Here is a 25,548-nt window from a genome sequence, read left to right on the forward strand (position 1 = left end):
TGTGTATGTGTGTAGTTGATGTAGGAGGTATGAGACGTTAACGCGCCGGGTGTGGTGTGTGACGTCAGACGGATGCGCCCCAGGAAGAAAGTGAGGCATGTGCTATGTTGTTTACATCGATGGTAACACTTATTTATCTTATTTACACCACGGCATGTCATTTATGTCCCTACACGGTGCACGTCTAAAATCCTCCTCTGCTCTCTGTGTCGCGCGTGGCGGAGTTCGGCCCTGATGCGCACACACACACACAGACACAGGTGAGCACACAGACACAGGTGAGCACACAAAAGCACTGAAGAACTCGTTCCCTTTCTTGAGAACGAGTTCTTCAGTGCTCGCTGCCATGTTGTTTGTGTATCAAGTAGGGGTGTAACGATACATCGATCCACATCGATACATCGATTCATTGATTAACGATCCGATTATATCGATGCAAAATGAAAACATCGATCCATATCGTCATCTTAAAGATACACATTTATTTTGAAATTCACATAGCACGTCTGTGTCACCTTTTCTGGGCAAGCGCGCCTCCGCTCAAACAACAAACAGAGCTCAGAAATAAAATGGTCAAATCATATTCTAGTTGTTTGTGTGAGTTGATGTAAATGATTGTGTTAGATGGACATATCGCGTCATATCGATCGCAGGCTCCTGAATCGAATCAAAATCGTATTGTGACAGACTTTGTGATATCGGCAAACATCGTATCGTCATCCAAACAAATCGATATAATATCGTATCGTGATGAACCTGATGATTTACACCCCTAGTGTCAAGCGCGCAGGGGGAGGGGTGAGCCCACTCTGAACTACGGGAGCCCAGCGTGGAGCGGCGGTGGCAGATTTTAAATAGAAACTCGATTTTCATTAAAACAAATCGGCCTAAACTACAAATTCGAATTAATCGATAAAATCGATTTATCGCCCAGCCCTAACCAAAACCCATTGTTATTTTTATTTTTAACATGACCGATTAAACATAGAAGACAAGTGGTTATCATACATACAGAAATAAGAGATACAGTAGAAGACGAGACAAGTTAAGAACAGAAAAAAGAGACAGAAATCATACTAAAAATTCACAAGTACAACATGTAGTGGAGCAGAAGTATAAAGTCCCATAAAATAGAAACCCTCAAATACTGTTCTCAAGTATAGTTTAAAGGAAGTTTGGTCAATTTCCTACCACTGCTATCGGACACATTTCAGTTTTTACCATGTGTGGATTATGTGACAGTGGGCCCCTGGGCACAGACATACAGAAAGCCCCACCACCTCCCCTACATAGGAGCAAAAACACGTAGATTTTATAGTTGTTTAGCCCCTTGTTGTTGTTGTACGACTCTTTGTAGTTGTTTTGCCTCTCTCTGTGGTTTTGTGTCTCTTTGTGATTGTTTTGCCCCTTTTCTTAGTCATTAAGTGTGTTTCCATTAAAGGTAGGATCTGGAGGATTTTCAAACAAAACAAAATATAGACATATACAAATGAAATCCTGCTTAATCATCACCTATGGGCTTCTACTCATGTGTGGTGGTGACTCTGTTTGCAGAGCTCCTGCCCTTTAACTGTTTTTTGTAATTTTTGTGCTCGAACCGCTTCTGGGCGGAGATTTCCCCAGCCAATGAGAGAGCGCAGGTGCCGTGCCCGAGCGTGTCCGAGCGTGCACCAGCGTGAGCCTTGCCTGAACCTCTTCTGTGAAGCCTTCTTCTGTACCTCCAGGCTCTGTACACCCGGGAGAGTTGAGCCTGATAGGAGGGGCCAAATTTGAATGTGTATTTACAAACAGCAACTGGAAAATCCTCCAGACCCTACCTTTAACCCTAGAAATGTGCAAAACCTAAATATCGCAATAAAAAACTGGTAATGGAAACACCTACATTTCGAAAAAAGCTCTCAAATATCGAGAAAAAGTTTTTATGCTCTCATGAGGTGGTTTTTCAGACGTGTCGATATAGAAGTATATCGCAAAAGTGGAATGGAAACACTTTTTTCGCAAATATACGTCACTGGACATGACATTGGTGAATTCCTCGTTCACGATCCTCTCCCAGAAATCCTTTATCCGTTGTCGCTGCCACACATAAGGACTTTGCCTTTGGAATACCACTCGCTCTCTTCGTCTTCAGTTGTAGACTATTGCAACAGCAGCAGTGGCAACCGAGATGATTGTTCCAGCTCGCAAGAGATTTGGAATGTCCATCTTACTTCCGCAAACAAAGTGGAGTCTCACGGGACGAGATTTTACGAGAATTACGGCTCATACGCAAAACACCTTTTAATGGAAACACCTGCAAGTCACAATTGTACTTTGTCGAAACTTTAGAAATATTGCATTTATTTTGTGCAAAACTGTAATGGAAACGCGACTATTGAGAGTCTCCTTGCATCTCTTTGTAGTTGTTTTGTGTCTCTTTGGGGTCATTTTAAGTCTCTTCCTCTCCAAAGGGCATTAATGGGTGAAGGCCAGGGGGGCCCTCACACTTTGGGCCTGTGCCTGGTCGGCCTATTCAGTCCCCCATCCATGTTTTTTTACTCTTTTTTTTTTTTCTCGCTAGTTTTGAATCCGGCAACATTTCTTTTATTACAGTTGGGACTGACAGCTTACCTGTGCCAGTCTCATACTGCAGGTAGATAAAAATAAATGCCAAGATTGATAGCTTTTGCTTGTGCTGTGTGTGCTGTCTCAAACTGAAGTGACAGTATGAATCATTTTTCTGTTTGTTCTAACCTCAAAATTTCTCCTCACCTTCCAGGTCTGCCTTTCTACAGCCGTGTGGCAGAGAACTGTGAGGAGGTGGCACACTTTAATGAGGTCAGTGTCTTTATTTTCTGTCATAGACTAACCCACCTCAATAATCACAGATAAGCAATTATCTCTTAACTTAATAGAAACCACAGCCTTCCACTCTCCACAGCAGATAACAATACGGTGATATCAAAGGCTGCTGGTTTTGTTAATGAACCTGGTTGTCAGTAATTAGGAAACATAATGTCGGTGATGGAGTCAATATTTGCTTTTAATGTATATGTAATTAGATTTAAATGAGTAATACAACTCAAACTTAGTTGTATGTATCGTTAGACATAATTGAGTACAAGACATCTCGCCCCTACACAATTAATTCAACTGCTGTAAGTGGGATTTTACAATTTGATTGCTGTTGACTAAGCAGTTCCTTTGAATGGGGTTCGCAAAACAAATTTCCATCACAGGTTTTTAGTTTTTAATTCAGTTCAGCTCAAGGTTTCAGTAAAGGTACATTACATGGAGAATAAAGAACGTCAGATGTGGATCATCAATGTCAAATCTAAGATTCAGCGCCTCTTGAGAGAAACAGTCTAATTGGTAGTATTATATTAGTTTGATATCTCCTCTGTTACATACCTGGCCTTGTGTCGTTGAATATAATTTAATAGTATGATAGTGTCATAGTTTGATTCATAAGAAGCTTCTGTGGTTGGTGCATGTCCAACTTCAACTTTCTTAACTCCTGGCATGGTATACTACTTCCTGTCTTGGCAGAGTCATCCAATATTGATGTATTCCCAGTATACTTGACTGCACACAGGCAGGATAAACATAAGCCCCTTTTTCATAAAGTTCCAGGTAAATTATTGAGATAACCTTTCAGGCACTATAAGGGATTTTCACTGTTTACACATGCACTGCATTGAGGAGCATTTCCATGTTGTGCCTTTTTGCACATGCCATGGCAATATTGGTATAGGTGGGGCAAGGGACAGTACAGCAGATGTGATGCAACCCTGTTGGATGCTAATGGCCATAAAACTCAACAGAAGAAGATGGGGCAAGGCCACATGTAGGTGTAAGCGGCAGAAGACGTCTATTAATATTCTCAGGAACATGGCGGGTGATGAGATGTTTTTGTGCATCGCCAGAAGAACTTGTATTGTCACAGAATCAAATACATCATCAGCGGAGTCCCGATTGGTTCGCTCACTCCATGTGAAAGCATCTTTCATCAGACAGACTGGATCTAACCCTTCACATGCTTGTCTCCGTAATGTTACTGCTTTCATTCTCAACACGGATTTATTGGCATTTTCTCTGAAATGTTTCTCGATATCAAGGTGGGAAATTGATACTAGTGATTTCCCTGAACATCGATTCCTGCTGAGATTCACACTCAATCCCATGCAGGGAATGTTCCTGAATAATTCAGGGACAGACTGTGTGTGTGAAAGGGGCTATGCAGCGCGAACCAGTGAGCCAGTGAAGGATCATGTCTCATCACCTAATTAATGATCTAACTCAAAATCTTACTTATTTACAAACGGCTGATGAAGTGTTTCCTAATGGCTCTCTCCTGTTCGCTGATAGCCTATCAGGGTCTGAGAGGTGAGGCAGAGGTAGAGGTCTCTACCCATGCATGACATTGAACACTTGCTCTGTACTTGCTCTGTTGTAATTAAACTAGACACTCTGCTGCTGTGGAGAGGTAGAGCTGGTCCCCTGAATAGCTCCTCTGCCAGAACTGGAAGTTCTTTTAACTCGAAAAAGAAAGTTTAATGGCAGTGAACACAGACCCGGAAAAAACCTTTAAGGACCTCAAGGATTTCACTGCAGCTCCTCTGGTGCTGGTTAGTCTCTCTCTTTTGTGGCAGTTGTGGGATTCTGGGGAATGTTCCCAGTAGGATTCCTGCAGGCTTCTGACACACTGATAACTCGTTTCCACCAAGTATCGTATGTTTCTTGAACTGGTTCTGTTCGGGATTCTTGGAACCTTGGTGCTGTCTAGTGAACAAACCTGCGTTGTTGCCAGTTTCATTGAGTGTAATCAAGGATGTGTCATCAGTGAAGGGTGTTGCACAATGATCAAGGGAAATAAACAGTAGTAGCAGGATGACAGAACATATCATTAACCTGCAAGCTTTTGTTCTGTCATTACAGATACTTGTTTTTATCCAAAATACAACCATGGACCAGCTATCAGTTCATTAAGTTCCCAATCTTTTTAATGTACCCTCTTTACCCTCTTTGGCATATTTTACAGGCAAGTACCCTCTGATGAGTACAAAACATTTTTGGTAGAAAAGAAAATACCCACATTAAGAGGAACAATACAGCACTGTGTCATCACTGTCTGATTTACTGAACAACAATCTCACAACTGACAAAGACTGCAATGTCACATTTCAAGTGAGAATCCATCACAAGACTCATGGCAAACCAGTTTTTTGTCATTATGCAAAAACCCTAAGGCGGCATTGTTGTTGCATGAACTGTGCCTTTTTGATAAGCTGCACTTATAGATTAGATTAGCGATGAAATCATTTTAGTAATTCTGCATGACTGATCCCCCCCTGCAGTACTCCAAAGTACCCCTTTGTATACACAAACTATCTTTTTTAGAAACACTGCTACACCCACTGATGTCGTCATGGTTTGAGCTTCAGGTCAAGGAAAGCCTCTACTTTTTGGCTCCAGCTGGAAACAAACCTTTTCTAGGTTCTGAACCAATTTATTTTTGGTCAAAGTGCTCTGAGCGTTACAAAATTAAGTGCGTGACCCTAAACAGAAGCTGCTCCATGTTGGTGGAGAGGGGATATGAGAGACCAGCATTATGATGGATTTAAATGCAAAGAGTCAAATAAGGGAGCAGAGGGGGGATATAAGAAAGCGATGAGGGTTGAGGGATCAAGACAGAAGTGCTGGAGGAATTCCTCACAGAGAGAAAGCGAAAGAGACAGACCAGAGGTAGGGGATAAAGTCAGGGAATGAAATAAGAAAAACAAAAGAAAGCGGGCCTCAAACACATATAGTACCTTCCTCGGGGAGTTTCCTCCCTGCTCTCTCTGAGCTGCTTGCTTTTACAGAGAAAAACATTTTTCCTTTGATGGGCTCACAGGCAGAGGACTGCTTCCTTTGCTGATAACTAGGGCTTTTGTTTTCAGTCTAATCAGGAAAATGGCTAAATGACTGCGCATTCAGTAACTTGCACAGCAGCACACACACATTCATAATCCCTGCGGAAATAATGTTGTTTTTGTGGCGTCATGGGTGAAATATGAGAGAAAAGTAGACAAAAGGGAGAGATGTGTCAGAAATATATACAGTATAATGGTGCATTATATTATTCCTGAAGCTTGACTACAGTAACTGGTACAGAACGGAGTAGCTGCCACTGATATGTGATCTCTTGTGACAGCCTCACCCGATGCTCTCGTCGCGGTCCTGTAGTGCTCGGGAGGTCGTTAGCATCACTCAGCATCAATAAAAACGTCCAAGCTTCCCTTGGGACGACTTGTGCTGCCAGTAGTTCCTGAGTCTGTGTGTGTATATGTATGCCCGGTTGTGTTACATGCGGCTGGTGCCCAAGAGTACATGTAGTGTTTTTCCAGCCACCCCCACCCCACAAACTCAGTTCCTCATCTGACATCTTCATCCTCAGCACTGGAACATTTGCATGGCTCAGTAAGCTCAGTCCAGCCCCTGGAGTTGAGGGCCATTAGCATAGAGTTGTGTGTCTTGTTGCTTCATGCATGGACTAGCAGGGCGCCTTTGAACTAGTATGCGGATAGACTGGATGTGGAATCTCTATTCATTATTCATTCCATGGTGGGACGCGGCTTTTAGCTGCAGTACACCAGGGCTTCCCCCTCACTAGTTAGACATAACTGGAGCAAAGAACAGAAAGCCCTGCAAGCACTAGATGTGACCGCAGGGTTCATTCAGTTTGGACTAGTGGATATAGCTTCTGTACATGTGTGTGTCCATATTGGACCGAATTGGACTAAGAATGTGGGTTTGTTTAGTTTACAAACAAGATGTCAAGATATTTGAACTATGCAGACAAGGAAAGGGGAATTATTATGCAAACATAATGAGCGCAGGAATATTCCTTCTCCACTAGCCTCCAGCTGCTACATCTCTCGGCACTGCACTAAGTGTACAGTCTGACTTTTTAATGAGAGTCTTGTGATTATGCTATGCTAAATTCTGAATCCCATGATTTTTCACAGCTTTTTTAGGCCATTGTGTACTCACCATTTCCAGCTCTGTCTAATACAAATTGCATTGCTATACCACTCGTGCCATTCAATGTCAATTCCGTTATTTATTGCCATAAGGAGGAAATATTGCTAAATGAGTACTGCATCAATTTAGCATTACACCACACTGTTGAAGTCACAATGGACAGCTTAAAAAATCAATGCAGCACAACCAGATATACCGTCTGTTTTTTTTAAAAATCCTTGTTCTTCTGCGTCAAAACCTACATTACCCACAGTGCAACTTTATTGCCAACAGTGCAGATTTGAGTGTGGGTGCTAGCCCCAAGAAGTGATGAGGAGCGGCTCACAAAAGTCAGGTAAACACAGCCCCAAATACTTTTTTTCCCATTTTCAAACCTTGAAGTTTTCGGTCCCACCTGACATCACTTAAAGCAATTTATCATACTTCACACAGCTCCCTGTGGAGCCACAGGAGGCTTTATATAACCTTGTAACATATGCAGAAGTACTCCTGGGAGGACTACCACCTACTCCCCAGACTGCCAAGTTAGAAAATGTTCACTGAATGTGTCAACAAAATGTTAACTGACGATCTTATTCACTGCCTAAAATATTCGCTCCTGCAATTAGGGATCAGATCAGATGTAGTCGGTATCAGAATTTAGTCGGTTGAACTTTTTAACACACGCACTCACCTGTGCCAGCAGGATGTCCTCTTATAAGGCTGAACGAGAGAGATGCTTTTGGGCACATAGGATATCATGAGAAGCCTGTGTGTGTCAGTTTGCGTACACGCTCATGCATGAAAGAATTACTGTGTGAGTGTGTGTGTTCTTGAGTGGAGATGAGTTGGAACTTTAAATACTCAGGAAATAAATGTTATTTGTTAAAGGCATACTTTGCTGATTTTTAACCAGCTTTGTATCATAACAGTGTGGGTGGTATGTGTAAATGAACTGTGGTAAACTTGCTTCCATCTTACCAACGCCCAATTCTCTTTGCTCCTCTCCCAGTAAACTTTAAAGATTAAATAATGCTCAATTTTGACTAGTCAACTAGTTAGTTAGTTAGGAACATCCCTAGCAAGACAGTATTTGCTTGTAGCATCCAAAGCATTGATTCAACGTTGTTATGTTATGTTAAAGCACTCACAGCTCTTGTTTAAAGCCCAGTTCAGACCAAAGATTTATACCGAGACGAGTTGAAACAGGCATCTACTTGCTATCCGCTGTTAGGCAACGCTCTAAAAACCTGGCAGTTCACACCAATGCAACTAGATGAGACGGTATGTCATCTCCATGCAACAACTCTCTGTACTTTCGTTCTGATTTCCAGCTTTTCAGGCTTATTTTGTGGCTGAATATAAATCGGAACTTCTCAAAATATGAATGAGGATAGTGATAGTGAGATACTGGCTACAGCTGCATAAATGTAAGCACATACACCGAGCAGCAGTAGCAGCCCACCGTCTGACACCAGCACACCGTCAGGACGGAAACAGAGGGTTGGCAGGGATGATTGGCTGTTGAAACAGGTGATGTGCTTTACATCCTGAAATCAGCTGCCGGCGAATTGACCAACTGTGTTGAAGGTTGAAGCCGGCTTGAGATGAGCTGAGACCAGCCATTTCACACCGCTGGAACTTTTCTCTGCAACGTCCGAAAACAGTTTTGTCTCGTCCCGAATCTTTGGTCTGATTTGGGCTTAAGGGTTAAACACCATGGCCCCCCAATGAAGTACTTTTGTTGCCTGAAACTAACCACAGAAGGGACTCAGGATATGAACCCTGGGCCAAAGCGTCTAAATCCTGTGGTCTATACACCAACCACCCATCCCAAACACCCTCCATATGACTTGCACACAATACAAAAACTTATTTTCTTGCCAACAAACATTGCTAATGTACCGACAAAACCTAATTTGCAGAAGACACAAGTAATTTATAACAAGAATTTCTAGGGGACAGGGTTGCTGTTTTACTTGTCCTTGTGTCACTGTTAATGCTCTTGCAGTACCTCACCACTAAAAGCCTCATTAGCTTGATCAGGAGTCTGAACTCAAGGGCGTGCTGCGGCTGACCAAAGAGAGTAGGAAGAGACCACAGTGAGGTCACTTCCATAAAACTTCCTGAATGCCTCTGTAATCAGGTTTGGGAAGTTAGTGGGTTCAAGGAAGGCGTATCTGTTATTTGAGAACATACCACTATCAGGGTGAGGTTTTTAAACTAATATTCATCGTACCCAGTTCGACAGGATTCATATCCAGAGAGTCACCTGAGAATAAAAGACTCTTTAAAACATAACCTCATGCATTAGGGTGATCCACCTCTGGAGGTCATATTTCAGCTGATACAGTACTTTCCTGACCACTTGACTAAAAGTAAGAAGAAGAGGAACAGCAGATGCCTTTGGATTGTAGACACAAGCTGGAATATTGCAGGTGCTAAAAATAGTTTATGAACTTCACCAGTTTTTAAAATTCAGGGCTGCTCCGGGGAGGTGCTTTCCCATCTCTGAGTTTACTGAATAAATGATGATCTGAGCAGAATATTTTCCTTGCCCGCTTAGAGTTGGAGAGAGGCTGAAAGCTGAAATTTGAGCATCCAAAATTAGCACAGTAGAATCTTCAGCTGACATACTTACTGTATAGGAACTGATTGATTGAGTCTTTGTTTTTTGGCTGGTTTTCACATTAGTGTTGTAGACACAGAGATGTAAAGAAAACATCCTTTCTGTAGGGAATTCTGTATTTATACTTTGTTATGAGCCCTTTCTGTGAGCCCTTTGTACGCTCCCATTTCTCTGTTGCTGTTTCTGTGTGTACCCATGTGCATCAGTTTGTGACTACTCTGCCTTAATGAGTCTCTCTCAAGAGTGACACAGTGCCAAACACTGGTACAAGAATCAAGTAGACAAAGTAAAGTAGTCCACTTAAAAGGATCACACAAATTTAAAAGTTAATCAATGTATTTCCTGTTAAGCGAGTTTGTGTTTGTTGTACATCCGAAACACAGCCCAGTGTGTAACAGAAACAAGAGTCTACAGCCACTTTAGCAGCTCTGTGAGGCTGTCCTTGGTCACAGTGGTGCTTTGAACTAATGCTAAAATCAGCATGCTAACATGCTCACAATGACAATGCTAACATGCTGAAGTTTAGCAGCTATAATGTCTACCATGTTCCGCACCTTGGTTTAATGTGTTAGTATGCTAACACCTGCTAATTATCACCAAACCCATTAGTTTATAGGTATTTAATCACAAACCAAAGTCTTGGTTGAATTGAAAATGTGACTTGATAGTGTTGCTGTAAGGAAAAGTCAGTGAGGTACACTTGTCATTCGACACACGTTTGGCAGAGTTTTTCTGGCTGTTGCTGAAACTATAGGCTGTACTTCTGCTCTTTGGTATTACCGCCACCCATACCAACACTGAGGACACAAAGAGTATAGAAGCAGATCAAGTGACAGACTCACTCCGAACTCTGAAATCTGATCCAAGTGCCTTTTCTCTGTTTTCTCTGGTCATATAGCACCAATTTCAAAAGTATTTGTATCTTTTTACTACATAGACAAACCAGTTTTATGACAAGACCATCTTTCCAGCAGTGAAATACTTATTTAAGATTCATCCAAATGACAGTCCAATAGTTGTTCCCATTTTGCAGTGTGGACCAAAGTGGTGGATGAACTAACAGATCAACATTGTCATTCTTAGAGCCATACTGCTAGTGTCACTAAAAAAACGACACCTTTTAATCTCCCACCTATGTCTGTGTGGATTTCTGTCTTGAGCGGTGGTGGACAAAATACACAACTCTATTACTTGAGTCAAAGTATAAATACTCCTGGTCAAATATTACTCCAATACTGGTGAAAGTTGCTTAGTCAAATTATTACTGCAGTTAAAGCACTGAAGTACTTGCTTTTAAAACAACCCAAGTATTCAAATATCTTTTTTATCTCAATGTATTGTTGTGTATTGTCACAGTACATTTACAGAATCTAATGACACAAAAACAACCCACTTCGACAAATAAACCACCAGCAGAACTGCATGATTGCAATTTATGGACTTTAGCATTTTAGAAAAGAAAAAGAAATCCCCTCCACTGTCTTCAAAGCAAATCTAAAGTGTAATGAGAGCCTTCATTGAAATGTAGTGGAGTCAAACGTACAATATTTGTCTTTAAAATGTAGTGGAGTCAAAATAATAAGTTTCCAAAAAAACAAACTCAAGTGAAGTACAGATATTCAAGTTAAGGTTTTTGAGAATTCCTGTTCAGTAACCAGCTGGGATGAAGTCATAGGTTTTGTGTTTTGTGGGTGTAAATTAATAGTTTTATCACAATACAATATTATACTGATATTTTGGAAAACAATCTGAAAATTGCTGATACAGCATCAAAAAGTCTGCCACATTGATTTCAGTGCAATTCAGGGGCCTGTGATTGATATGACAATATCAGTACACATCGTCATTGTCTTTCTTTTAGTCACTTAAACTATCTACCTGGTGTTAGGATGTTAGCAGTGTTTGAATGTTTGGGAAGGAGGTGGGAATGGTGACACATACGGCGTATATTAAAGATGATGATTGGTATCGATGTTTTCATTTTGCGTTGATAATATTGGATTGTTGATCATTGAATTGATATAGCTCCAGATCCTTGTGTCTTTACACCCCTCATATACAGTAATGGTTGTATTCTGGTGAGAAGCAGTTGAGGAATGCATAGCTGTTAGCGTTTTGGGGGTACTGTACTGTATAAATATGATACGAGGGTGCTGCTATATTACTGTCAACAGTTTGGATGTATGTTTGTTAGAAGCTTTGTGTTGGGGCAGCTCAGCTCCAACAATAATTATCACCCTTGTTCAGTTTTTTTTTCTCTGTTCCCCATAAATACATGCTGTTTAATTAATAATTACAACATATTCACTCCCAGTTTGGGCTATTGTTCTGCAGTTTCTAACACAACAAACTTGGATAAATAGGCACCAGATGAACAGGAGGTAGATCTTCTATTGTTGAAAAAGAAAAAGGAGAGAAAAATCCATCTCAGCAGAAAAGTTTTTAAATGAGGGGTGAGTGCTATCTCCCAGCACACCACTGTCTCTTTTCAAGAAGTTGTGAAGCGGCTTACTTGACAAATGTGTTGTTCTTTATCTGTGCACCATCTGGTCTTCCCCAGCAGAAACTGGCGAGCTAATTGCAGTTTTATTAGAGTCCAGCCTGAAACAAAATGAGATTTCATTGGATTAACTCGATGAAAAGTCTTGTACCTGTCCACACTGCTTCTCTATTTCACAACAGGAGGAAGAGCTTAATTCGAAATTGAGATGGCTATCATGTGGTGTAACTGGCCCTGCTCTTATATAAAAGTAACACTCACTTTTTTTATAGATTAAACTTTATGTCGTAGTTTGGAGTGGAACATGTCCAAACATTGTGAAAGGCTGCTGTTATAAATGGTTAGTCTTGCATAGTGAAGATTAATAAAATGGTAAAACAGAACCAACAGTCAGGGCTTGTAGCTGCTACAAATGTTCAAAATACACATTCTGGATGAGGAAAAATTCTGACTGGATTGATGTCAATATGTCGGCACCCATGGCGTTTTATTTGACACATAGTGTAAATGAGACTGAGATGAATTCAGAAACACTGGAGCATGCAGATAAACTGACACCCGAGAAACAGAGCGGTGATGGAAATGAAAACAGGGGCGGACAGTCCAATTGGAAAAAGTAAATTGAGACTGGGTAGGGGTGGCGGTGGTGGGTTGGATAAAGTGGGCATGTCAGTGAATTGGACAAGATCGAGTTTCTCAGCAGAACCAGCTTATCAGAGATTCTGTTTCATCTAGCCTGTCAAACAGATAACACATCCAGTATATGTGTTGCAGTACTCAGATCCTTCACTCAAGTAAAAGTGGAAATGCTTCAATATAAAAAAAACACCCCAACACTTGTCTGCTGTTTTGCCTTTCTGAAACCACAACACTAATGTGTAAACCTCACTGAAATCAATGAGTCATAACATTGATTTCTATACAGTAAATGTGCCAACTGTTTATTCTCCAGTGCCAATGTTGGTTGCTCAGATTTCAGCAAACAACTGTAAGTGGGCAAAGAAAATATTCTATGCTCTGATCATCATTTATTCAGTATACTCAGGAGCTCAGAAGAATGGGAAAGCACCTCCCTGGAGCAACCCTGAATCTTGAAAACTGGTGAAGTCCATACACTACGTTAGGCCCCAACAATATTCCAGCTTGCGTCTAAAGTCCAGAGGCAACGGCTGCTCCTCTTCTTTGTAGAAGTGGTCAGCAAAATACTGTATCAGCTGAAATATGACCTCCAGAGTTGGACCACCCCGATGCATAAAGTTATGTTTTAAGAGTCTTTTATTCTCAAGTGACTGATAGATATGAATTCTTTATGAAGGGACTAAAAAGACTACAGAGATGAAAAAACGACCACAAAGAATAGAATTTTAAAGTTGTAGCTGGGTTGAGTTCGAGTTCATTTTAATTACTGTGTATTGCTGGGTAGTTTAATGTATAATAGTGCATCCTAGTTTTTGAACTGATTGTATGTTTGTAAAATTTGAACCTGGAAACTAACTAGTAACTATAGTTGTGTAAGTATAACTATAGCAACTTATCCTCATACAGCGGTTCGAATAATATCTTAGAAAACGCACATACAACTCCTCGTACGATATCTAATGATTTGGAACCAAGTGATGTTATGTACTTGATGTAAAATGAAATATAAATATAAGGTTGCTGTATGTAGGTGAAGTGAAGCTACTGTTGCACTGGTGGACTCTCTTGTATCTAGGGCTGCCTCCGACTAAGAATTTTCCTAGTCCACCAATAGTCATCATTTAGAGCCATTAGTGGACTAGTCGCCCACCTGTTTACGATATTAATGTGATCATTAGTTTATATATTTTTGGTGGGGCAGCACAATGGATTGAGTTAAAGGTCTGAGAAAGAATAGTATAGGCATGCTAATGGGCATGTAGCTACTTCCGTGTTTCAGATGATACGTCATGTTTGTAGTCAACGAATGAAGATGAGTTTACATATCACCTTGGGTTTGTCCTTCACCTCCTCAAAATGATCCCACACTTTGGATTTCCTGCCCGACATGCTATACACTAGCCTGTGTAATAACCGCAGATACCAACCCTGTAAAATTTGGGGCTGTACACATGCAACGTCTTTACCTGCCTGGAAAACGGGAGGTCGGGCGCTGGGTGCTACTGTTGTGCCTTTTTTGTGCCAGCTTTCAAGAGCGCACCAGCAAGTTGTGTCTGAGGTTGCTAAGCAAACTTAAGAAGCATTGTATAGCCTATTTACCTGAAATCCTGAGTGCAGAGCTGATCTTCTTCCAGGCGCTGTTTATAAGTGTGTAGGCCTATCGTCCGTGGGACAGATATGAAGCTCTGGGTACCTGGTACCTGTCAGCTGTGATTGGTTTGTAACATGACCCAAATGTTGTGGTCATATAGGTTTTGATTTATTTTGACAATGCGCAGCTCCTGATAGAGTTTTTCTTTTTAATTTATTTATTTTTCTATGACTAAGCCACCAATGAAAACTTGCCGACTAATGACCTTTATGGTCGACTAATGTTTGATCGACTATTAGGGGGCAGCCCTACTTGTACATACATTACAGCAATCCCCAGAATACAGAGAAAACTCCTTCTCACCATCCTAAATATTAAACAGCCTATATGGAGCTGGCTGGTAAAGCCTGCTGTAATGAGAGGATGGTGTATACTGCCTATTTCAGCAGTCTGGCCTCATCTCTTTTATCCAGTAAGAATGCATGTAAGCCTGCAGAATCCAAGGGCAGAGGACTGAATCATCATATGATCACAACAAGGCTGTAAACTCAACATAAAAGACTACATCCTGCATAAAGAATGCTCTCACTGTAACATCTAACACTTCCCCCAACCCTTGTTGTGAGTGAATATGAAAGATAGAGCATATTGTTCATAATTAATCATGAAGGTGTTTTCATCCTTTGTGTCCATGGCAACAGTCATGAGATATCAAAGGATGGTGAGCGGGAGGATGGCCCGGTCATATATCTGCTCGCCACAATGCTCCAGAGTGGGATCACAGCAGTAATAGCAGCTCTTCAGTTGAGCATTTAGCCCCTCTGATTGGCCACTGTGGCCTCAAGGCCTCCGGTTAGTGAGATCATACCTGTCACTTTTAATGAGCGGCCTCACTTCGTCAATTAGGCTGTGTACAGTGCAGAGGGTTAGAGGGGGTAGCTGGGGATATTAATATGTGCTCTTCAGACAGGCTCAAAAAATAGAGTAGAGAGGAGAATCTAAAATAAGACCAGTGGTGTTGTTTTTATATTAGTGCAGTGGTGATTGCTTTTCAGATTACAACTGCACTATTCTTTATCCATATAATGTGTGATACATTTTGATAAAGTGAGTCAGACTGAATGTTAGAGTAGGCGCATTGCAGCAGTTTTACGTCAGTCAGTGTTCGAGGCACAGTGACTACTTGACAACTTCAAATCTTTACAAACCAAAACAAGAACACGGTAGAAATCAGATTTGTGATTTTTATTTAAAGCTTTGCACACCCTCACCGGTGTTTTCATTTATTTTGCGGGCTGATTAGACCTCTGCTCCGATTTTTACTAATGATAATTATAGAAGCACAGTGTTTCCCACCATAAAGCTGCAGTCAGACCAAAATCCACCTGGGGAAATGTACTGGCTCAGTGTGTTAACAAAAGCAGGGGACTCTAAGTCTAGGAGCTGGTGTGGTTAGCAGGCAACCAAAAGCAGTCCTCAAAGCTGTAATATACAGCATTTTCTCATGTGCTTATGAAAATATGTCACTGATTAAAAGTGCGCGCACACACACACAAACACACAAACACATGTTTGCTGTTGCATTAACGAGTTTTTTTCAAGTTTCCATTTGCTACTTGAAAAGTGTTTTACATACTGTATGAATAATTTTCAGTTACATCAATGCAGAGGATTCACAAAGAGCAAAGAGGATACATGAATGATGGTCTTAGAGGAATACTCCACACACAAAATTGTCATTTGTTTATCAGTTACTCACCCTGTGTTATGTTTAATTCTTGAAGAAAATTCTGATTTTCTCACAACTCCACTGTGGACGAAGAATCCAAAAACCGAAAAAGAAATTCAAAAGGGGGGTGTGTTTAACAACAGCAAAACCGTATCAAAATATAAGTTTACTAGGGTTGTACCCGACCCCGTCAGTTGAACTGGACTACGAACATTTGACTTTAAGTTTCTTTTCTTTTTTTCATATAGAGGTTGAGAATTTGAACAGGGTTCAATGTGATGTTCAGGGTGACAGCGATGTTCATGTAATAAATTAACAAGCCCAGTCGGCCCTCTGAGCTAATGCATGCTGACTACGCTAACGATGAATCGGAAATCCAGTGATTAGAAACTTCGACTTTCTAGTGGCAGCCCAACAGTTTACAAACTCTCACACAGCTTGTGCAGTATAATCCAATCTATGTGCTCAGTGCTTCACAAAAACGTGCGTTTTCGCTAAAACCCTTCTATTTAAAACACTTCCGCATATGAGTAGTGTCTGGGCAAGTGACCGCGTTTTATTTCTTCTCAGTGGAATGCACAAGTAGAGTTCAAACACATTCGTTTTGGGCTCTTCGTTCACCGTGGAGGCATGTGAGAAAAACAAAGTTTACTTCATGAATTAAGCATAATACAGGGTGAGTAACTGATAAACAAACAATCATTTTGTGAGTGAAATATTCCTCTGAGAGCGTTGTTTCTCGTTCCTGTATAGTTTTTCTTTATGAATAAAAAGACACTCTTTATAATCTAAGAAACATTTACACTAATCTAAGAAACATTTATACTAGCACTACTGTCACCTGCTAGTATGGAGAGTTATTTGCTGTCAAGCAGGCAGATACATGCTAGTTGACTACTGGTTGTAGTCTTTGCAGTGTATTCAAGTCCAAGTTTTTGGCTGAGTCATAAGCGACTTGAGGTGACGCTACTGTTGGCCCTTGTTGTCATTAGTTCTTTGATGTCGATTTGGTGTGTCTGGGCCTTAATACTCGACTGCAGAAATTATTGACTTCATCATATTTGTACCAGTTTAATATATATTTTAATATCACTTTAATCTGTAGCCTAAAGGTCACAGCACGCTCTTAAAATCGTCCAACATCTCTGGGATCTTTATTGGTCCACCTAAAAAAAGTTGTTATCATTTGTCACCAGCAGCCTTACAGCCTGTTAAGAACAGGAATTGTCTCAGCTGACAGGAAATACAGCTATCCCATTAAGGTTTTATCGGGGGAAACCATGGCAATGCTGAATCAAACCTAATGACTGTCCATAAATTTCATCTGGTGTGTTTTATTCAAGTGCGTGCATCCATCCAGCAGGCGGATGTAACATGGCAATGTTGCTCAGGGATGGCAGATTAAAATTAAAAATTGGGCTGAATCACGACATCACATCATCATTTCATTTATTCATGTCTATTGTGGCTGTTAAATAAATGAATACATCCGGGTAAAGGACATTTGGGGTGAGTGTGTGTGTCTCTACCTGGGGAAAATAGAGATGAAAAGTAGGAGTATGAGCCTTTAAATTTTTAAACTTTGCTTTTAAATACCTCCTTTTTTTTTTTAGAAAGTAAGAAAAATAAGTTTATCGGTGAACTGCTTAACTTGACAAATGTGAATATTTTGGAGCTTAATGTTGCATAGCACTATCTGAAATTGCTTTCTTCTGAGAAAAATTGCACCTTTTTCAAAAATGCAGGGGTCAATACTGCAAGAGTATTGTGTTTTGATTTTTGTTACCCTGTAGCCAAATTCCATTCGATTGTTAAAAACTTGTTCACAGCCGAAGCACGCTTAACTCTTTCCACTTTCTCGCTTAATAAATTCTCTGCTCTCATTTTATTCATCGGCCATGTGTGGGTATTGAAACCACTGTAAGCACTTCTGCTCGTCATGGTGGCTGTGAAGGCATTAGGCAACATAAACAGCTTACTCCTTCATGTTGAGGATTCATGCATGTGTGTGGAGAATGTGGACTCTGGAGATAAGTAGTCTTGGACAGCAGAGAATGAAGACAGGCATAATGGAGATGACATGGCTGTGAGTGGAAGCTTGGTTGGTACATCTGTGTTTGTGTGTGTAGAAAAGAGAAAAGGTGGAATGAGAACCTGCACCAACACATGTGCATGTGTATTGTCTGTGCAGTCACAGATTAAAATGAGTGGTTTTCCTCCTCTGGAGAAATTAATGTGGCTGCCTAGAGTCCCCAGTGTTGGATGAAGAAAACATAATCAGGTTTGCAGTTGTGTGTATGTGTCATTTTAGCTACAGTGTGCTCCGGTATGTGTATATTAGACATCGTTCCCTCCATTAACAGTGTGCGCTGTCATCCGTGCAACATTAACACCATGCTGGGGCTCCTTTTCTCTTCCCCCTTTCTCTCGGCTGTGCAAACACGCTGGAGGAGATTTAGTTGTAAATGAGATGTGGCACGACTCCGTTAGCCATAATCTCAGCCAACGACCATCACTCTGAGGGTGTCTGCAGGCTGATTGTTGCCAGTGAAACGCAGCTAAGAAAGAGGCAGCAGTACTGGTCATGCCTGGCTGAAGTCCGGGAAGAGAGAGCACAGACTGCAGGGCCTCAGGGCAGAATGCAGAGTGATGGTTTAATGCAGTGCACATACTATTGTAGGGTTGCCATTGACCAACATATGTGTTATTCTACATGTATGCATCTGTATAAAGAAAAGAGGATCGCACTTAGAGTGGCATTAATGCAGATGCACACATTCAAACACACACACACACACACACACACATCCATACAGTAGATCTTTGAAGGCAGGTCTACCAGTAGCAGGTGGGAACCCCAGGATTTGGTAATGGGACAATCCTGATGGATCGCTTGCCTGACAGCCCGCAGTGTTTTCATGAGTGAGAGGCCAACATCAGCAGGGGGTGAATGAGTTTTAAATCACCTGTGAAACCCCCTCTGCCCTCTTTCCCAAGATATTATAGTACAGAGGAGAAGGCTCAGAGGTGATTTACTGAACGTCAGTCAACACATTTAGTCATCATGTTTCTAAACTTGCGGATTAATGTTTTTGTTCTTTAATTAATTTTGCTGCCTTGTCATAGTAATCAACACAGAAGGGCCGAGTAATACATCACAGCTTTATGGCAGACTTTACTGCTGTGCATGTTAATGCCTCTAATGGGACTGGTGAATCAGAATTGCTTAGATGCTTTTAGCACACCAATCATAATGTACTTTTGTCATAGACATTACCCACTTGATATTTCTATATTTAAATAATATTCTAAAGGCACTCCTTTTAAAATATCCATATTAATCAAAGTGATTCATGGTGAATGAATAATTCTCTGTCAATGTAAAGCCAGTAGCAACAGACCTGAAGGGAGTTCTGGGGATATTTCCGTGCTAATTTGAGGTTTGATTAGAAGTTAAAAAGGGGTGCTAGAAACATCTGTGAAACATTTCCAGAAAAAACTGAAAGTACTTTTTATTTTGATCCATGAATAATCACACGGATGCAACAACAACAAATTTCAATAAGTCCCAACAAAACAGAAACAATGCAACACAGATAATATATTATTAGTATCCTATAGTATTAGATTTTAATCTATATGTGACAGTAGCAAGGAGAGGAATAACTTCCTGTTGTGTCCCTTTGAATCACTGTCTCCCCTCTCTAAATTGAACACATTGCAGGTGGACTCTTCATGACTTATTTTTTTTGTCCAGTTCCAAAAATACAAAATCAATACATTGCGGCAGATGTTGTTATGGTTGCGGGCTGACACAAATAAATGGATGTGTGAGAAACCCTGCATTATGTATATTATTTATATTTTTTTTGTTCAATGATTAAAAAACAGCTCAACTTTACAACTGTAAGAGGGAGAAAGTCATTTTCTCTCAAAAACATAGCCAATGGGATAAAGCAGTGACACTAAATATACACATCAATTTGCATAAGAAATAAAAAAAGAAAAAAAGTTACAATTGTCGTCTGCTTGTGCTGATCAATTTGACCCAAACAAACATGATCACTTTAAGCGTTTTCCATTGTAATTTATTTATTTATTTTTTTCATACATATACGCATATCTGATTTGTACTGTTTTTAAAATCTACTATACAATAAATATCTACTGATGATTCCAACAAAGTCACCACTGCCATTATTAGACAATACAGTTACAAGAATGTACAAGAACAGTTTGGCTTGATTAGATTTACAATTCATTTGAAGGTTTTACACATCACTGTCGAGGCTTGGATGGGTTTGACGGGTACCGAGATATATATCACAGACCGTTTATTCCCACAGGATCCACTTTACTTTGGAAGAACCTGTGTGATGGCTTCAGGCTGTCTAAACCTATGTCATCTAATATCTATTAATGACTCTATTACCTTGTTTTATGGCCTTTCCTATTACCTTTTAAGTAGTGTGTTTCATCCTTAATGAAGTACTTTTTATAAATTATTTAATAACTGTGACTGTACTTGATTTAAGTGAAGTGATTACAGCTCATCTCCTTCTTTGACTGTTCTGCTGACAAACTAACTCTGCTAATAAACGGACTCAGGGCTCATGTAATTCATACGTTACAGTCCCTTCAAGAGCGATGTACTGTGTGCCTACTGGAGTGAAAATACAATGAAATCACCATAGTAAGTGTCTGATCAGCCTGACAAAGCCAATTAGTAAAGACATCACTGAGGAGAATTGCGGTGAGAAAGATTTAAAACAAAGATGTGGTTACTTTTTTCCTTTTCCTGTCTGAGCTACATGAAAGAGCAACCTGAAATCTCTTTAAACTAGAATTTCACAGCTAATTAAAGCGAAAATACCAAAATAGGGTTATGCTTCAAAGCTTTATCACATCTCACAACCTCGACTTTTTTCTCAAGGATACCCAAGACATTTTCAGGAATTCATTACCATACAGTTTTGCTTGGCCCCTGCTTTTTCTTGTTTTACCTCATGGCTAAATAGCTAATCGATATTCGCAGTCGGTGCTATAGAACCTGGAGATGTTTATGGTGATAAATAAAATATTGTGATGTTTTATTCCCTCCACGACAGCATGTAGGCATCTCAAGGACACTTCAGAGGAACATAATGTATGCTGACATAAGGCCTTCTGTTCGTGGACTCTGATTTACTTAAAGCAGTCTGAGGCTGTCTGACTCCCTCGTTTACTCATTCACTTCTCACTATATATTGGACACTAAGTAGTTTACTCCATATTGAGCAGTAAATTGAGATTTTTGGAAGCCTACTGATTGCATTGGAAAAGCATTTTCACACTAATTTCATTCGTTTTATAGACTGTAAACACTCCTGAAGGTGTGGGTTATGAGTTTGTCGATGCATATGAATATCTGAGCATTTAGTTGGACGTAAATCTTCATTTAGAACATCACATTGGAACTGTTAATAAGAAACTCAAGTTCAGACTGAGGTTATGATATAGATTAAAGTCATGTTCCACTCCATCTTCATGTACGTGTTTGGAGCCAGATGCATAAACAATTCATTAGTGGTTGATGCTACAAATGGCCACATCCCTGCATAATGACAGCAGGGGCCTGTATCACGAAGCAGGATTAATGTCTTAGCGAGGTAACTTCAGGGTTAACCCTGGGTTTTCGGTCTCACAAAGCCGGTTTAGTTCTTATCTGTGAGGACGCTCTGTGACGTTGAGTGACGCTCAGTGATGCTGCGCTTCTCTCATGATTGTGATTGGTCCGCTGTGTGCACGTTCACGGTGCTTGATAAAGCAACCCTGGGTTGAGTTACGGAGTTGAAATCCAGCGTCGTGATACCGATTATCCTGATTGCCATTGTCAGCATTAGTCAACCCAGGATAGGTCTGAGTAACCCAGGAAAGGTTGATCTCACTTCGTGATACAGGCGCCAGCTCTGGCACCATTGGAGAACCTTGCCATTGTGACACAGCTGGGCAGCTCTCTGCTGGTCCGTCTTGTATTTACTAGTATTCTTCTTGTCCTTCGCCTTCGCCGTCTCCGTTGTCTTCTCTTTCTCCTTCCGAGGAAATCTAACTTCCCATGCAAGAAAATAAACCAAACTTGGCACATAGGTCCAGTCCCATGCTAACCTTCCTCAAAGGGAATTTGGGACCAGTAGTCCTGATGGTGGCGCTACAGCGACTGTTTAAAGTTGAAAACTTCAAAAATTCAAAACAAATGGCAACTGGCTTCACATCTTTCACCAAACTATAGACCCAGTTGTGAAGACACTTTTGTAAAATCCAACCTATTACAAATTATGAAGTCTGTCGCTGTGTTTTTATCAAAAACTGTAAAACTAATTAAACCTATCTCCACCCACATATTTTTCTTAATATACACCAAACTTGCTATACGCCATCTTCAGACTCTCCTACACAAACTCATCACACAGATTTTTGAATGATCAAAAATTGAACCTACAGTGCAACAAAATGTGTCACTGTAAACAGCTACGGCAAATTCTCACTAAAAACTTCAATATTCATTAAAAAAAATTGACAATATTTTGCCGTCGGAGTAGATTTCAGAATTGTATAGCAAAACCAGAATTTTTGACAGCGTTTTGAATTCTGCCATCATGTAGCCTATAGCAATCAATGGAAAAAGAGCATGTTTAAGCATCATTTTTTCACCTATGGATCAATCAGTCTTTGTAAAAAAGACTATCCAGATGTTTTCTATGTTGTCTATATAACGTTTTCAAATTCTCAGACTTTTGTCTTGATACCTGAATCTTTGACACTAGTTTGAAATCTACCTGTAAATACATGTACACCTGTAATGCTGCACCCTGGTGGTTGGCTGTATCATAGTGTGAAGTCACCTCTAAATTCGACACTGGTGAGGTAGCATAACTTGATAACAACTTACCATTGGTGTCTCAAGGCTGTGAGTTCAAGTCCCAGGTGGTGCAGATTAAACATGCCGATGCCTCCTCAGACATTTTGCTGTGTGGGTTGGAAACACGATTTCAAAGATATTTCACAGATTGATGATATTTTTGGCCCACAAAGTTCTGCGGATGGATCCTCATGGGTTTGTTATTTGACTTCCTCCTCTTCCTCCTTTTCCTCTTCATCATCCTCCCCCTCTTCTTATGTTCTTTTTATTCTTCTTCCCTTTTCGAACACCATAGCCATTAGGCTTTACACACAGTTTGTTTATCCATTAGGGGTTTCCCAGCACATATAGCTCCATTACTACAGCACCATTAGCCATTAGTATCAGTAATCAAAACAATTTCTATAACCTTTAGTTGCAGCCCTACTACCTTCTAAACCTGTCATATTCTGTCTGTTTCCCCAGCTATTTCGATGGCCCATCGCCAGCAGGCTGGATGGAAACGAGATGCTGGAGATCCAACTGTACAATTACAGCAAAGTCTTCTCCAACAGGTAAGGCTGTACTGCTGCTTCCGGCTTGTCCTTAAACCACATTTACCACAACAAACAGCATTTCAGGAGTAAACTGTTTGTGGCTTCAGTGCCCTTTCTGCCTTCCTGTCACAGCATTTGAACACTCTGGACCGACACCCAGGGCATGTTTCTGTGATGAAGGAGAGAAAGCTTGTATTCCCAGAGAGCTTGTTCTAAATTGACTAAATTGTGTGTGTAACAGACTGCAAACCACAGAGCTGACCATGAATGAGTTTCACATCGGGAGGGGAGTGGATGTAATGAAACCGCATTAGATCCTCAGTAATGGCCACATTTGTCACTTTACACTCTCCAAACCAATCAGGTCATGAAAAACGCACATGGTGCTTGAGCAGGCATTGCAGCTGGGATCACAAGTTGAATCTGTTTTATGCTGTGATTATCTACAGTGTGTGTTTACTATGATACTGGTTTGACAAGTTTATTGATGATGATATTTCCAAGTCAGACACACTTTGCTGTTGAGGTTCATATGTTTTTACTGACAAATCCCAAGCTGAGGAGGATGCATTTTAATGGTGAGACAATTACAGTTCTTACATTAATGACTGAAGTGCTCAGATCTGCTGAGAAAAAAATCATTTGTACAGATGTAATGGTAGAAACAGGCTTACTGAGTAATTTCCCTCTGCTACTCCTCATCATCACCATCTCCTTTTTTTTTTTTATGTTTTTCTTCATCTTAGTTTCCCTTGAAGTGTATTTCTCACTGTAGCCCCTCACGATGATGTGTCCGGATCTGATAAGACGTAGGCTGGTTGTGTCAGGAAGTCTGTCCGTCTCCTGCGTCACGAAACAAAAACAGTCAGATCATTACGGCTGCTGGGTTTAACTGGCCGACTGGTTGATGTGTCCAGACTGAGGACACATTTTGTTGCCCACACAGTCATTAAAACTTGGTATGGGTGTCTCTGTGTATGTGGGTGGTTATGTATGTGTGTGTACAACAGTCTTTATATCTTTGGCTGTGACTAGCAGCTCTACAGAGAGGGGAAGTCCCTCCCCATCTGATGGACCACCATGGGACCTTATTTTGGAAAAAAATGTATGGTAGTCTGTATAGAGAGACAAATCATTGTTTTTTATGTGCTGTGAATCACACATATGTTTGTCAGTTTAAAAGATAACTTTGCAAGTCAAGAAATTCACAGTTTCTTGTAAAAATGTTTATGTGTAAGACTGAAAATGCGTAATTAGAACAACTACACAAGTTGCGTGATGCCATGCCTTTTTACGCTATGATGCCTGTGTGTTTGCTGATTAAAAAAACAGAAGCTGCTGGATAAAACTCAGCAGGTAAGATAACATTACATTTGTACCTTGAACATAGTTTTGTTACCCATAGCTGGTATAATTGACTAATATTGTTTAAGAGGAGAGACATAGTTCACTGGGTGGTTTCACACAAAACTAAATAGTTATACGACAAACCTACATTAAATTGCAACATTCTTGACATGAAAAATGGATCTTTTAAATTGTCAAACATCATCTGTGTCATTTATGGCACAATTCCAGTAGGATAAAAAAATACTATCTGTCCCATGAGACACACCAGAAGGGGAGGGACTTCGCCTCTCTTTTGCTCATGCTGTCAGTTGGTTGGTCGACAGAAATTTCCTGACCCTTTGGGAGCAGTTTTTTCCTTACAGAAGGCGGAAGTTTGGCATTGATGTCACCTGTGTATGAAGGTTTGTGTTGGTGTTAATGCCAAATGATGTAGGTGCTGACACTTCCAGTTGCCTCTCTGTCAGCTCCGCTAAATTTGTGCTTAATTTAGGCTCCTATTTTGCAAGTTTTGGTGGTGCTTTTTGTGTTTAGCTTTAGATGTTGGTGGCAGGTGGGCGCAAGTTACTCATCGGGATGAGGAAATCAAGTCATCAGTCTGTAAATTCTCCTACTGTTAACTTCTGCTAGCTAGTTGCTACCTATCTAGATCGAGGTTTTGAAATGTAAACATCGAGGAAAGATTGAGGAAAATG

General features: G+C 40.5%; 1 protein-coding gene across 2 annotated transcripts in view; it reads left to right on the plus strand.

Annotated features, from left to right (window-relative positions):
* Nucleotides 1-25,548, plus strand: part of otofa (otoferlin a) — a 129,902-nt gene that overhangs the window by 7,814 nt on the left and 96,540 nt on the right. For both annotated transcript variants that reach the window (XM_050058906.1, XM_050058907.1), the window contains exons 2-3: nucleotides 2,759-2,817; nucleotides 23,436-23,524. In XM_050058906.1, the coding sequence (XP_049914863.1) occupies nucleotides 2,759-2,817; nucleotides 23,436-23,524 (148 nt within the window). The remainder of the gene's footprint in view (nucleotides 1-2,758; nucleotides 2,818-23,435; nucleotides 23,525-25,548) is intronic.

Source organism: Epinephelus moara, chromosome 12 (genome assembly GCF_006386435.1).
Source record: "Epinephelus moara isolate mb chromosome 12, YSFRI_EMoa_1.0, whole genome shotgun sequence".
Taxonomy (NCBI): domain Eukaryota; kingdom Metazoa; phylum Chordata; class Actinopteri; order Perciformes; family Serranidae; genus Epinephelus; species Epinephelus moara.